Below are 15,740 nucleotides of genomic sequence, written 5' to 3' on the forward strand. Positions count from 1 at the left end.
CTCCCCGCGCAGACCCCGCCCCGCCCCGGCCGGCTCCCGGCGGGGCCCCGCGCGGGGCCACGTGTGCGGCTCCCGGGCAGGGAGGAGGCCCCGCGCCCTCTCATTTAAATGTCCCGCTCGGCCGGGGCCGCTCTCTGCGCAGGGACGGGAGCGACCGCGCTGTGAGGCAGGAGGCGCCCAGCGGAGCCCGCCCGCGCCTCGCTCCCCGCCCGCCCTGCCCCGCGCCCCGTCCGCAGCCGCCGGGCAGCGCCTCGCACAGGGCACCCTCTCCCCGGGGTAAGGCGGGGGTGGGCGGCGAGGGTCGGGTGCCTGTGCCCGGGGCTCCCCCTCGGCCATTTCCTGGAGGTGCCCCAGTGAGGGGGCAGGCGAGGGGGAGGTGGGGAGGTCCCGGCCCTATCCGACCCCCCCCCCATGCACCCCGCATCCGACCCCGGCGGACTCCGCTCGGGTCCCCCCGCCCGGCGATGAGGGCCACCGCCGCCCGCGCGTCCGGAGCCCTTTGTGGGGCTGGGGAGCTGCAGCTGCTGCCGCCTTCGCCTTTGTGAGGCAGTGACCTGCCCCCCCTAACCCTCTGCCTTTCCCTCCTCCTAAGGTCGGAGCCAGCCTCACCCCGTCCCATCCAGGCACCATGCGCAGGGAGAGGTGAGTCTCTCTCCCCAGCCCCCTGCAGGGCGTGTGGGGGGTGGAAGTGGGGTAGGCCACGATCTCCATTAGGCAGATCCCAGAGGAGACTCCCTCGAGGGGTTTATGGCCCTGTATCTCTCTTTCTTGGCAGTGACTACGTGGATGAGAAGGCTCCCCCCAAGGGTGAGGGTGCTGCTGATCTTGCCATGCGAGCCCGAAAGAGGAAAGCTGATGTGGCCACTGTAAGTACAAAATGGCTCACTTTGATCCTCTAGGGCTAAGTCCTGCTCTGTCATTCCAGTGTAAATGTGGATTCTCTTTGCTGAACTATTTGGACCATGGCCTCTGGTGCCCTTGCTGGATTGTGAATGTCCATGTGGCATTTGGAGTGTACACTAACTGGGTCAAGTGCTGTGCTCTGTCACACGGGCGTAATGTGCCCGGAGCAACAACTGGATTTACACCAGTATGATTCAGAGTGGCAGAGTTTGGCCTGGAGTCTGTATTCTTGTTAGCACATGGCTCTTTTTTCTCCCCCCCCCCCCCCCCCCCCACTGTAGTTCTTACAGGATCCTGATGAAGAAATTGCTAAAATGGAAATGAACAAGAAAAAGCAATATGAAAGCCAGGTAATTGATTTGGCTGTGGATACATAGTTACTGATACTACTGTAATTTTTTTAATTTATATAGTTTTCTTGGAACGTAGAGCATTTCATCAACTCTGTACCTACATCACCACTAGCATGCTGCATGGTAATGGGGGAGGGGAGACTTTTGTCCAGGGACACTAAGAGAAACCCCCTCCCAATTTACACAAGGTGACATGGGATCTTTAACATTCTCATAAAACAGATGAGGTCTGTCCGAATTCTTGTGGTATTACTATAGCATGACTAAATGTCCTGGTTTGCATGGGCTTCATGTATTAAGGCCTTAATTTTGCATGGGTAGATAGCCGCACAGAACCCCATTTACTTCATTAGAGAGTTAGGACACATGTCCTATCCACTTCCATATAACTGGCAGTTTGGACCCTCTTGCAGCTGTCTCCCTACTTTAAATATGAATGTGGAAAAGAGGACATCTGTATTCCTCCTACAGCCCATTAATGGTTTGTTGTTGGTGTGACACTGAATGTTTTCTGAGTGCCAAAAAATCAAAAGGTGCACAGTTAGGATTTGGAAATTTTATGTTATATACTAGGGGATGTACACTTCCGTGGCATTGCTGGGACTGAAGCTTCTAGGTAAGGCATAGTAATCCCTATAAAGGCACTAGGGGTTGTTCAGATAGACAGCAGTAACTGGCCTAGGAGGGGTAGAGATTAGGAGGAGAAACAATGTCCTTAAGCAGGCAGTGCTAGCTTTCTAAATCTCCCTGTGATAATATTAAGATAACTTAATTTTGATTTTTAACCCTTAGTATTCTAAACTTCATTTGTTTGTTCCATTCTTCCATTCTACTTCCATTCTTCCTTTGTTCCACAAACTTGGGTATGCTATCAGTTACTGCCCCACACTTTCATACACAATATGAGATGTGTACTGAGTTTGTGAGGTTTCACTCACTGTACACCTTTAAGGTATGTGCAGATTAAATTTGGCTGAGGCATGAAGAAATAGAATATACATACATGCTCTTCCTTGTTAGGATTTGAGCTAATTAATGCACATGTAGGAGGATATTTAAACTACAAAAGTCATGAGTGGGGAATACAGTACCCTGTTCATTCAGTAATAGGGTTAGTTATGCATAGGGCCCTACCAAATTCACAGCCATGAAAAACACGTCACGGACTGTGAAATCTGGTCTTTTGTGTGCTTTTATCCTATACTATACAGATTTCACTGTGGAGACCAGTGTTTCTCATATTGGGGTCCTGAGGCAAAAAGGAGTTGTGGGGGAGGGGCACAAGGCTATTTTAGGGGGGTTGTGGTATTGCTACCCTTACTTCTGTGCTGCCTTCAGAGCAGGGTGGCCAGAGAGTGGTGGCTGTTGTCCGGGCACCCAGCTCTGAGGGCAACACCCTGCCAGCAGCAATGCAGAAGTGAGGGTGGCAATCCCATACCATGCCATCATTTACTGCTTCGCTACTGCCTTCAGAGCTGGGTGGCCGGACAGCAGTGGTTGCTGAATGAGGGCCTAGCTTTGCAGGCAGCAGTGCAGAAGTAAGGGTGGCAATACCATACCGTGCCATCCTGGCAGTGGCTCTGCCTCAGAGCTAGGCTTCAGCCCACCAACTGCCTCTCTCCAGCTGCCAAGCTCTGAAGGGAGCACTGCTGCCAGCAGCAATGCAGAAGTAAAGGTAGAAGTAGTACAATCCCCCCTATAATAACCTTGCGACCCCCCCCCACTCCTTTTTGGGTCAGGACCCCTACAATTACAACACAGTGAATTTCAGTTTTAAATAGCTGAAATGATTAAATTTATTCTTTTAAAAATCCTATGACCGTGAAATTGACCAAAATGGACTGTGAATTTGGTAGGGCCCTACTTATGCATAATGCGGTGCATCTAACCAGAAGTGGCAACTGCAAATTTGAAGACTGAAGTGCTACATAACAGATGGACATCATTGTTTGGAATGGTCTCTGCTTGTTGCAACCACATATACTAGTTATCACTCAACATATTAAGCAGGGCTCAAATGGTGAGCATTTAATGAGGGGATCTCTCCTTCCCGTCTGTCTTCCTTTTATGCAGTATATTAAACTAATTTCTCACTTTTGACAAGGGGGAGCTGTCTGTCCTTCATTAGAATTCCTTTTCTCCACCCTCCCTAAAAAGCATCCCTCAGTTTGAGGTGTTTTTTTAAAATATATATTACACAGTAGCTACTTACTAATAAGCTCTAATAACATGTACCCAGATATTTATCCCCTCTCCCCAAAATGGCAGTAGAAAGAAAGTTGAAATGTTTAGCATAAAATGCTCTTACTGTAACTCTTCTTATTCCAGAACTAGAAATGGAATTACAGTCCTGTCTTAACATGAAAATTAGATTTTTTTTTTTAAAATAGATGCTGGGACAATTCCTTCATGAATGATTGATGTATTGAAATACAGTTAAAGCACCAATTCCTGAAGTGTAAATTAAAGACTTAGCTTTCTGTAAACCCACTTGGTGTTGATAAAGCCCTGCAACTCTGTAGTTCATAAATAAGAGGTACCTGAGTATCAGTCTGTACATTGAGAGGATTCTGTGGATACTTTGTTATAACAGTTATCCTTTGACAAATCCATGAAGCTAACATTTGGTTGCACAGCAGCAGCTCTTCGGTATGTGGTGTGACACAAGCTATTCTCTGATATAAATTGCCATAGGCCACTAATGAGACTGTGTGCAGTTCCACCAGGAGTAGAACAAGCTTGTATGATTGCTAGTGAGAAAGCAAGATGGTGCACAATAATAGCATAGCAAACTTCAATGTGCAAGTAGCCTTAAATCCTGTGCAACATACATTGCATTACATAAATACATTGCATTAAATAAACTATTGTATACTAGTTGAAGCTCCATTTTGCTCCATGTATAAAGTATCACTCTCACATCCCACTTATGGCATGTTAATACCCAATTCATTAGTTTGTTTCTGTTGAACGTACGGCCTGAGCTTTTAATTAGGATGATGTTACCCTGCATGTGATGAAAGGGTGGTTATATCAGGCTGATGGAAGCCGAGTACTGCAGGAATTTTGTATTTGGTTTTGAAGTAAGATAACAGGCACTGTTCTCAATTCTCATCCTGATTTTGGTCGTAACTAACATGAGTGCTGATACATTAGCAGGATGTTTTGTGAAACAGAGGTCCTTTAAACTGAAATTATTTTTTCACACAACCTACCAAAGGGAGACCCGGATGATGAGCTTAGTCCAGATAATTTATGACCAAGATAATGTTGGCTACTATCAAATTTAGGGTTGGGAATTGAAGCATTGATCACAATGATCCCGTCCCTTGTCTGACTTCTTTAACACTTCTCTTCATTTTTTGAAGCTGGCTGGTAGAACTGTCTTGTCTATCTTTCCTGTGCCATAATACTTGACTCTAGTGCAGTGGTTCTCAACCTACTTATCATTGTGGGCCACATCCAATACTGCCTGTATGGCTCTGAGGATGTCATATGGGCCGCAGCTGTATGTTGATTGGGTCGCAAGCGGCCCATGGGCCCGCAGGTTGAGAACCACGGCCTAGTGCCTTCAGTGAATGAAACTAACTAGAATTACATTATGTGTCACTTTCTGTAGGCAAATTGCAGGAGAACAGCATTATTCCTAACATGTGACTCCAGGCACTAGTTGCTAGCACATGCTGGGTTTTGCGGAGTTGGGGAGGGCTAAGTTTATATCCCTCTTTCTCTTCCGATCCCACCTTCATGTTTGGTAACTTCAGCTTCAATGCTGATGATCCATCCAACCTTTTGCTTCTTATTTCCTCTTTCCCTCAGTAGTTCTGAGTCAACCTCCTACATACAGCCGTGGTCTAGACTTTATTTGGTGCTGTACATTGCTGCTTGTTCACTTATGGCTAGATTTCTTCATTCTTCATCTGCCTTTGCTGTTTTTGTTTTGTTTTGTTTTTTGTGTGTGTCCTATTACCGCAAAGCCATTAACTTTCTTGAGTTCTCAAACTCCTCCTTCCCGTTGATATAGATAGCAGCATATAAATAAAATACAGGTTTTTTTACCGCAGCCATCATAGAAGTATCTGAGCCTTGCCAAAGAACTTCTTGGACCTCACATATAAAACCACTCCTCTTCCACACTAGATTCTTTGGCTTCCCTTTCTTGCTGAATCCTGGTCTTGGCTTACATCCCACTTCAGCTCCTGCTCCAGCATTGCAGAGTGCCTTTGGAGGAGCCCACGAACCATAGGATTTCCTTTGCTACACTGCCAAGATTTTCAGCTGCACCTGCCATCCTGGATACAAGGGTGGGGTCCCTGCAGAGGAGCCGATTGCAGCTCCAGGATTTGGGGACTAGTTACTTTATGCAAACCTAAACTAAGTTTGGCAAAAATTGAACTAGTTTTTCTACCTAAGCCTTTGCCCATTTCCCCCTCCCCCCCACAAATGGCAACTTGACAATCCACTCAGTTGATGTAATACAACTTTTTTGATACATTTCCTCATCTGAAATTGGTGCTGTCACAAAATCTGTAGCTGTCTCCATCTCCCCTGCAAAAACCCTTATCTAAGCAATAATAATCCCTCACTTCAATTATTATAACCTCTTCCTCCTCACTAGCTTGCTAGATGGTCATCTTGCTTCTTTTTAGCCTATTTTAAATGCTGCCTCTTAAGATAATGTATCTTGCTTGCTGCTCTGACCACACCTAGCCCCTCACCTATCATTTCACTCTTAAACATCATTTTGCTCTTAAATCTTAGAGGTCCTCTCGTTCCAATCCTGTTGAGGTTTACTTATTTTATTTAAAAACACCCACTGTACTTCAGTGCACTGATGAATTGCATTGCCTTTTGTTGTTTCCCTTTGCCCTCATTTTGTCTACATGTTTAGATTGTGAGCTCTCTGGGGCAGGGGCAGGGACCTTGTCTTTCTGAGGTGCCAAGCATGTGCCACGTTATACAGAAAGTATATAATTCTCCTTCCTTAACTCTTATCCAAACCACAGTCTGTTTGATTAACTGCACTCAAAGGACCATTGTCCATGCCTGCCATGTAATTGGAGAACAAGGTGTACCTAAAATGTAACTTAGAGGAAGGACAAAAAATTAAGTTAAGTGCTGATGTGACACTTTAAACTTTCAGTTCATAGGGAATCTACTGTCGTCTTACTCTGAATGATGCATCTTTCCCCCCAGTTAAATAGTAACACAAACCGCACTGGGATCTTGGACATAGCTGTGCACATGCCTGAGATAGATTTGCATGCACAATTTTGAGACCTCCTTTTTGAAGAGGAAAACTGCCTAGCTTTTTCAGGCAGTGGCTCAAATAGTACAAAGCAATTTTCACTATGAATAAACCAAAACGTGGTTATGAGCATTCTGAATCTAGTGCTGGAAAGTGTTGTTAGTTGTGACAAAGGCAGACTAAAAACCCAGGTTTGGAACTGATTCATAAGTCTTCTTATTTTTAACTTGCAAAACAAGTGTTTTCTATTTAAAGCAGGTTGAGGACTTGCTGAAGCTTTTTGACCCTGCCACTGATACAAATTGCATTCCTTTTTCAGTAAGATGGCTGCCTCCAGTACTAGGTCAAATGCCAAGTTTTAGTTAGAATAAAAATAAATGTGTTTATTTATGGTGATAGGATTTTCCTTCTTTGTGAACTTTCAGAACATTGGGCTAAGCAAAATGGGTTCTGTCTTTCTTTAGGAACTGGGGTGATAACTTTATACCAATGTCTTGCTTTTTTAAAATTTAGTTTGCCAAGATAAGCCTTCTTTAAAGAAAAGTAGCATTAGATCTGTGTCCTGTTCCAAATACATAAATAACAAGTTATAATAGCTGGAATGTCAGGTGTCTACCATTTGCAGATTTGTTAGTAACCTATTCTGTATATGAATGGACTAGCTATTATGAGTTTGTTAGCTCTTTTCTTAAGAGGGAACATCCTAGGGCAAATAAAATGTATACAAAGTCATTTTCATATATCTGAAGTGATAGCAAAATGTTAGCTTTCTGCTTAACCAACTTCACAAGATGAGCAGTCAATAACCTCTGAATCTTGAAAGACAAAACAAAATCAGCATTCCTTCTCTGCTGTGTTCATTACCAAGGACATTTTGCACAAAAGCAGCCTCTTTGTCTGGGAATCTCATTTGCTTATTCCTCACCTGAGTCCTAATCCTTGATTGTCGTCTTAGCATATGTGCAACATGCCTCATGTGGCACATGACCAGCATTCATCACCGAATTTGGTCTGCTGGCATTGGATCATTAGTGCCTGGCCCAGGCCAGGGAATCTGGCTGGGATTGTGATGCCATAAATGAAAGGATTAGAACTTCAGGTGGGGAATAAGTGATGCGACTCCCAGACAAAAATCCTATTTTCACACAAAATCTCCTTCTATCCAAAACATCGCAACAGAACTCTTTACAGAGAACACTTGTCTTTCTGTGGGACATCTGTGACCCTTCAATTCCAAAATATGAAAGGTAAATGACTTGTTTTAAGCTCAGCAATTGAAAGTCTTTCTTCGTGTGAAAATGCACCTTTCAACTTGTTCTGAATTTTAGCTGCCTACAGGAGTGATCACCTCTCTGAACTAATGTGTCTTGTGTGGAGTCTGTGTGCATTAATAGCCCTAGAAACTATAAAACCAGTTATAGTGCAACATTTTTTTCTTTCCTTTTAATAGCCATCTTGGAATAAGGATGTCCAGAAAAGTCCCCATATGCTGATTCCCACACCAGATAAAGATGAGCCAGTTAATATTGGCTTTTCTCATTTTGTACACCTCAGACTTAGTCCATCTAGAACTTCACCGCTACCAATTCTGGGGTAATTGTATTTCATTCCCCCTTCTTTGTCTGTCCCATTCACCACTTAACAGTTGATACTTAACATGTTTATATTTTTTCCTTAGCTGGGCAAATAGAGATGATGTATGGAAAAACATGCTAAACAAAGAACAGACGTATGTGAGAGAGAAACATTATATGCAAAAGCACCCTCTCTTGCAACCTAAAATGCGAACAATTCTTCTAGACTGGCTAATGGAGGTGAGCTTTGCTGTTCTTGCTAACAATTTATGTGTGCTGTAGGTAGGTATAGAGATGCCCTGAATAACATGAATTTTTCTAAATACCTAGTATGATCTGATTTTCATGCACTTTACATAATGCATACAGCACCAGAATATTAGTGGAACTTGTTTACTCAGTGCACATCTAAGAAATTTTACCAGAGTGTTGGCACCAAATATGTAGAACTTAATGGTTCCAAGTTTCAAGTGTGCAGTTTGATAATTTCATATCTAATATAAGGATAGTTTATCAAACTTATACTCAGTGAATGTGAATGCCTACTTCTGCCTGGAACTTACATGAAACGTTTTATTTCAGCATTTTGTGTTCTAGACTAAAGCAAAACAAATGAAGATGAAATTATGGTGGAGGGGAAGTGATGGTGTGTGTAGAGAAGTTGGGAACCCTGATGTAATGCTTAATGTGTCATAATTCTAATAGTTTCAGTGTATACTATGTGATCTGCAACAGTTTCTAACATGATAATCTTAGAATTGAAAAGATGCTATTTTTAAACATTCTTGTTGCACAGTATCTTCCTGTTGGCCACCTACTGGCTTAGAAGACTGAAGAGTTCTTCTCAGTCACAACCAACTTGTGAGAATTTTTTTTTCCGTTACGAACTGTGGGGAGGCTACATATTTTTGAAAATGAAGACCTGATGCTCTGGTCTTGTAACATGCATGCTTTCCCGTGTGTGTGTGTGTGGTTTTTTTGTTTTGTTTTACACACTACAGCCTTGTCCCAGCGATGTAAGTGCCATACTACACTGACATAACTCCACTTACATAAGCCCAATGCGCTTACATAAGCCCTCTCATGGCAGTGTAGTTAAGGCAATGCAGTGTCTGTGCAGACATTGTGTGAAAATTGACAAGAAAGCCAGGCAGTTAGAGCCCAGCTTCCTCTGGCTCCCCACTCCCAGTTGGGCTACTGCCCAAAGGCTCCCTGCTTAAGGAGTCGAGAAGCCTGGATAGCTGCTCTTCCACTCCTGACTGGGAGCAGGGAGGGAAGAGCCTGGGGGGCAGCTGGGCGCTGAGCAGAGAGCTGCATGAAGCTGAGAGCCCTGGCTCTCATCCCCTCATGCTGCCCCTCTTCAGCTGGCATCAGCCACCGCAGTAATTATTAGGATTGAAGGGTCACAGATGTCCCATGGAAAGACATCACTGCGGTGGCTGTAAGTTGACCTACCATAGGTCAACTTACAGCTGTAGTGTGGACATGACACCACCCTTCTTACCCCATATTTGATTTCAGCTCTTTTTATATTAAAACTACTGTATGAAATATATCCCTAGATTTGTCTTATTAAATGTTATACGCTGCTTGAGACAAAACCCCCATTGTAGGTACATGAGTTGGTTTGATACCTAAAAGGACTTGTATGTACTCTGCTTTCCTTATGAATATGCATTACTATTTATCTCTTGCAGGTTTGTGAGGTCTACAAACTTCACAGAGAGACTTTTTACTTGGCACAAGATTTCTTTGATCGGTTTATGGCAACACAACAAAATGTTGTAAAAACACTGTTGCAGCTTATTGGCATTTCATCTTTATTCATAGCTGCAAAGCTTGAGGTAAAAGTCTTTAGCTTCTACCTAAACATAAGTGGCTTGGAAATGCTTGCTTCTTTTCTGTGCTGGGCACATCTTTGCTTTATGGAAGTCATTGAGGGGAAAAGAATTTTTGGAGGAGTTTGTAGGAAGAAAGAAGACTCCACTCTTGCTACAATTTCCCTCTGGCCTATTTTACCCTATATAAGGTTACACCAGAATATGCCATTCCTTTGTACTCCTAGGAAATTCAAAAACTGAGGTGAAGTTAGTTACCTTGGGTTTTAAGGTTGGTTGCTGGATACAGAGACCACTTCTAAGTACTCTACCAATAAAGAACATAACTGACATTGGAACAAGATGACCTAACTCAGGAGTTATCCCTCAATTGTTTGAATAACTCAACTATTAAAATAAGTGACTTTCTCTTGGTTTTAACTCTTAAAGGTGAAGATGAATAGAAATCTCTGGAATGCATTTGATTCTTTAAGGTATTCTTTGGCACACATCCTTGCTCTGCTTCTAAATCATAAGGCCTCATCAGATATTTATTTAGTTATTTATTTTAAGTGTGAGTAAGGTAAAGTTTATACCTGTCAATTGAGTGGAAGGGTTGGGGAAGCCAACTTGTCTGAAAAAACAGATATGTTAAAAGAGCATTTAAATTGTTACGCTAAATTGGGGCTAATGTCTGTTTCTTCCTCTCCCCACTGCCTCTTTTAACAAGCCAAATTTAGACCAAATATATCCCATAACCTCTAGAGATACATCCTCATACCACATCTGCATTGGGTACCAGGTTTATAATCTTAGATTTGGGAAATTAGAATAGGTCATTGGCCGTGTTGTTCCTAATATTTCTTCTAGAGGGCTAATCCTCTTGTAATGTGACACAAAAATAGACACTCCCCCCCTCCTCCCCCCGCTAAGATTGGAACCTGGCCCCTAGAAAATGGGGTGGCACACTTTTTTTTTTTGTTTGTTTGTTTGTTTTTTAAAGGCTGAATAAACATTTTTAGGAATATGCAGGTGTTATCTCTCCATGTATGCAGTAGGAATACAGAGGCGAATTTGTGAGGTGCTGGAATAACTGACATGAAGATCTTTATGAGCTCTGAGAGCATGCATTGTATCCCTTGCAGTCAAACTCTATTTTGGACTTGGACTGATAAATCAAAAATGGAAAACGAAGACTATGAACAAGAAATTTGCTATTTGGGAAGCCATTTTTTATCACTGCCATGATTCATGAGAGTCAACAAACACTTGGGCTCCCATGAGATTTTAAAAAGAAAAGGAGTACTAGTGGCACCTTATAAATGACACTGCATTTAGCCATATGGAGTGGAGCTGTAGCTCAGGAAAGCTTATGCTCAAATAAATTGGTTAGTCTCTAAGGTGCCACTAGTACTCCTTTTCTTTTTGCGAATACAGACTAATACGGCTGCTACTCTGAAACATGAGATTTTAGTTTTACACAACTTGAAATGTTCAGTTTTTTTACATGTGGAATATCTACATTCTACTTGACTTATATTTTTGATCTTTTATCTTTCAGGAAATCTATCCACCAAAGTTGCACCAGTTTGCTTATGTTACAGATGGAGCTTGTGCAGAAGATGAAATCCTCAGCATGGAACTGATCATTATGAAGGTAGTTATAAAATTGTATTGTTTACATTTCTGTAAGGACCAAAACATGGTGTGATCAACTTCAGCAGAGATCTGCAATTAGTGTTGTAATATTCTGGTAGAGTAATATTTTTCCTGTAGTTAAAACTAGTGCCTTATAAGATGTAGAAATTTGCATACTTCTCAAATGTTACAGATAAAGTGGTTTGGTTAGGTTTTTTTTTTTTTGCTTGGGAAAGTTCAGTTTCACTGGGAAAAAGAACATTGTTTTCTTTGCACTGCTACCATAAATGGGAATGCAGTCTCCCACCAACACTAGGTAATGATGTAAAGAGTAAGATGCATATTCTAATAACATTTTCGTTAACATTTTTGTCAATTTTATATCTGTCTTTTTTAGGCTCTTAATTGGAACTTAAATCCACTGACAGTTGTATCGTGGCTAAATATTTACATGCAAGTTGCATATCTAAATGAGCTTTATGAGGTGTTGCTGCCACAATATCCCCAGCAAATCTTTGTACAGATAGCAGAGGTAAGGGTGACTTCATCCCCAAACTCCATGCATCTCATGTTAAGACTTCTCATTTGTAATATGAGATTGTCACATGTTAGGAATCTGTCTTCTCCCTGTGTAGCTTTTGGATCTCTGTGTGCTCGATATTGGCTGCTTGGAATATACATATGGAGTACTTGCTGCTTCTGCTTTGTACCACTTCTCCTCATCTGAACTGATGCAGAAGGTTTCGGGTAATTAACGCTTTCTAATTGCAAATATTTGTCTGACAAGTAAGTTAACCTAAAGCTCACATAAGTATCTTTACCTTCCAGGTTATGACTGGTATGATATAGAAGAGTGTGTAAAATGGATGGTTCCATTTGCTATCGCTATCAGGGAAGCAGGAAGCTCCAAACTCAAGCACTTCAGAGGCATAGCTTCTGAAGATTTGCACAATATACAAACACATATAAACAGCTTGGATTTGCTGGTATGCTTTTTTTTAAAAAAAATCTTCACTTTATGTAATCTCTAGAGGCAAAAACTATATATTCTCTTGCAGAGTATAGGAATTTCAAGGCTTTTTTAAAATTTGTGACCTGATAGAGCAGGGGTGGGTAAACTTTTTGGCCTGAGGGCCGCATCAGGTTTTGGAAATTGTATGGAGGGCTGGTTAGGGGAGGCTGTGTCTCCTCAAACAGCCAGGTGTGTCCCCACACCCTGGGACTTCTGCCCCATTCACCTCCCATGCTCCCTGTCCCCTGCCTGCCCCCTGCCACCCCATCCAACACCTCCTCTCATTCCTGACTGCCCCCCGGGACCCCTGCCCCATTCAACCGCCCCTTCTCCCTGTCCCCTGACTGCCTCCCTCCTTCCTGACTGCCCACCCCCCCGAAACCTCTGCCCCCATTCAACCCCCCTTTTCCCTGACCTCTGTCCACACCCCCGTCCCTTGACCACCACCCCAAACTCCCCTGCCCTCTCTCCAATCCCCCTGCTCCCTGCCCCCTGACCGCGCTGCCTGGAGCACCAGTGGCTGGCAGCACTACAGCCACGCCGCCCGGCTGGAGCCAGCCACACCACCGCGCAGCACAGAGCACTGGGTCAGGCCGGGCTCTGCAGCTGCACTGCCCCAGGACCTCGTTGCCCAGAGCATTGCACCGGCGGCGCAGTGAGCTGAGGCTGCGGGAGGAGGGGAAACAGCAGGGGAGGAGCCAGGGGCTAGCCTCCTGAGCCAGGGGCTCAGGGGCCAGGCAGGAGTGGCCCGCAGGCCATAGTTTGCCCACCTCTGCGATAGAGCAAATTCAGAAACTAAATGTCTTTAAAAAGTGATACCCAGTATATACTGAAGGACTTATACTTAAGAGTGCAGCTGATGACAAACTTTGAGCTTAAATTGCAAGTTCCTTTGGGCAGAGACTGTCATATTTTGTGCTGTGCCTCGCACAAAAGGGCCACTCTTCAGATTGTGGGCTCTTGGTGATGGCGTAATACACAGAGCACTTGAAAGTAATTTGTATATATTATGTCAGAAACATACTACCGTCTTGCAAATACTTGTCAAAGAAAGAAACAAAACCTCCTCTAATTTGGTTTTCCCCTAACTTGGTATCAGCTTTGGGATGCTTCAGATGTTGCATACTGGGCTTATTTTTTCCATAAGGATTATAGAACATAGAGCTTCCCCATTATGTTTGGAAAGATAGAATAGTCTAATTTTAGGAAAGAAAACACGTCCCCAATTTGGATGACTGCTTTTGATTTATTTTTCAATGCTTTCTTTCTCTTTTTCTTTTCTTTCTCCGCCAGTGACTAAATTCTCACTATAGGCCAGTAAGATCAATATCCCAAGGTTTGCTGGCAGTTGACTAGTTGAATAAGTCAAGCAATAATGTTTTAAGCAATTATAATATATAATAAATGTCAGAATATATTTGCTTGATGCAATTACAGCTGTATTATAAACTGGAGTTAACTTTTTATTCACTAATTCTTTTATATTAAAAAGTTTTTGATTAAAATGTAGTAGATTATAAAAACACCTCTAAAGCTTAGTAGCAACTGAAATTCTGCTTTCTTACACACTTGTAAGGTCTATATCTAATAGTGGTTAAGGGAATTCAAAATGCTGCTAACTTAGATCTATCATGATTTACAGTGTCTGACTAGCAATATAATACATACATCTGATTACAGTAAAGTTGTTTGGTAGGTCTCAATAGGAACCTGCCAAATTGCACTCTGGACTCACGTTGATAATACTTTTAAGGCAAAGCTGCACACTGGAAAATTACCTAAATTGAAGAATTAGCGCTGCTGCATTACTCTCAGACTTATTCTGCTATCAGTTGGTTTTTCAGAGGCAGTCTTAGCTTTGAAGCAACTTCAGTGCTATGGTGTAAGAATTTTTAAATTGATAATAGGTTGGTGAAAACAAACTAGAGAGGTTTAAATGTGTGAATGATAGCTTTGGAAAAATAATGGGCATTTAAGTAATACCTCAAGTCTTTTGCATCTTTTATTAATATGCATGGCTGGAATATCAAAGCTGATTTTGTAACACGCTAACTTAAATATTACCTTTTTTACTTGTTCAGGACAAAGCTCAAGCAAATCAGGCCATGTTGGCTGAGCAAAATAGGACTTCTCCTTTACCCAGTGGTGTCCTCACACCACCACAGAGTAGTAAGAAACAGTCCACTGGGCTGAAGCTGATATGACTGCAAACTGTCTACATCAGAGACAATTTAGCTGAAGTGCCTGTTTTTGCTGGTTCTGAATCCTGCTCCATTATGGAAATGCTGCCAGTGAAGTTCATAAGCTTTTATGGATTCTAAAAAAGAAACTTGCATTTTTTTGTGACAGAAGAATCTTCTATATGAAAAAGTTTTTATTAACTATTGATATTTTAAATAAATGGATCAAGTACACCAGCCACTTAAAAGAACGCCGAAGAGTGCTCCAAATGCTGCTAAGGAAGGTAATACTTGATGTGACCAACTGTTCAAAAAAAAAAAAAGGCTTGAAGTTAAAACCTGCAACTGTGTGTATGTGTCTGTGTGTCTGTCTTTGGATATCCCGGGGTCATTTCACCTTGTGGGGGCAAATGGGTTTGAGAATGCTGTGGAAGACTACATTTTAGAGCCTCTTTACAAGCTATTGGCTTACAACTTGATGATTTTTTAAAAACCCTTTACGTAAATGCTGCTATGTCTCTGTATATCAATTTTTAAATAAAAATGCTGTCCAAGACAGCTGGTTTTATGTGTATTTGTTGTATCAGTGTGGTAAAGGTAGCTGTTTTGAAGCAGAAAACATGGGGGAATTAAGAAAGTAAGGATATCTTCTGTTACCACCAACTGCTTCCCTGGAAACTAAGTCTCTTCTTGGATACAGAAATGTGAACATCCAGAGAATGAAGCTGTGAATGCAACTGAAAACAGGGACTATTCATACTGTGTATTTTTTTTCTCAAATATTTTGAATGACTACTTCTGGAAACTGATATTCCGCCTCCACATATTGCAGGGAGGAGGAGATGTAAACCAGCTTTTCAGTTCGTCCTGGCACTTGTTTTTCAAAATGTCAGTGAGCAGTTTCTACTGCAAATGTAATGCTGAAAATTCTGGGAGGCTTTCAGCATTACTCATGCTAGTTTCCCATAAACTACGTAGAAGCAGCATGAAACTGAGGAATGGAATACAAGTTGTT

General features: G+C 42.4%; 1 protein-coding gene across 3 annotated transcripts; it reads left to right on the top strand.

Moving 5' to 3' along the window:
* Window positions 1-66: 66 nt before the first annotated feature.
* Window positions 67-15,297, top strand: CCNE1 (cyclin E1). Of its 3 annotated transcripts, XM_077831225.1 has the most exons (12): window positions 67-276; window positions 593-642; window positions 776-866; window positions 1,185-1,253; window positions 7,955-8,097; window positions 8,183-8,318; window positions 9,776-9,922; window positions 11,457-11,552; window positions 11,931-12,065; window positions 12,169-12,280; window positions 12,362-12,519; window positions 14,627-15,297. In XM_077831225.1, the coding sequence occupies exons 2-12, from the start codon at window positions 629-631 to the stop codon at window positions 14,747-14,749; spliced, it is 1,224 nt and encodes a 407-aa protein (XP_077687351.1). In that variant the 5' UTR covers window positions 67-276; window positions 593-628; the 3' UTR covers window positions 14,750-15,297. The 3 variants fall into 3 exon arrangements, with proteins under 3 accessions (XP_077687351.1, XP_077687352.1, XP_077687350.1); XM_077831224.1 differs by lacking the exon at window positions 67-276 and having other exon boundaries at window positions 311-642; XM_077831226.1 differs by lacking the exons at window positions 67-276; window positions 1,185-1,253 and having other exon boundaries at window positions 310-642.
* Window positions 15,298-15,740: the final 443 nt, after the last annotated feature.

This window comes from Eretmochelys imbricata, chromosome 12, assembly GCF_965152235.1.
Source record: "Eretmochelys imbricata isolate rEreImb1 chromosome 12, rEreImb1.hap1, whole genome shotgun sequence".
NCBI lineage: Eukaryota > Metazoa > Chordata > Testudines > Cheloniidae > Eretmochelys > Eretmochelys imbricata.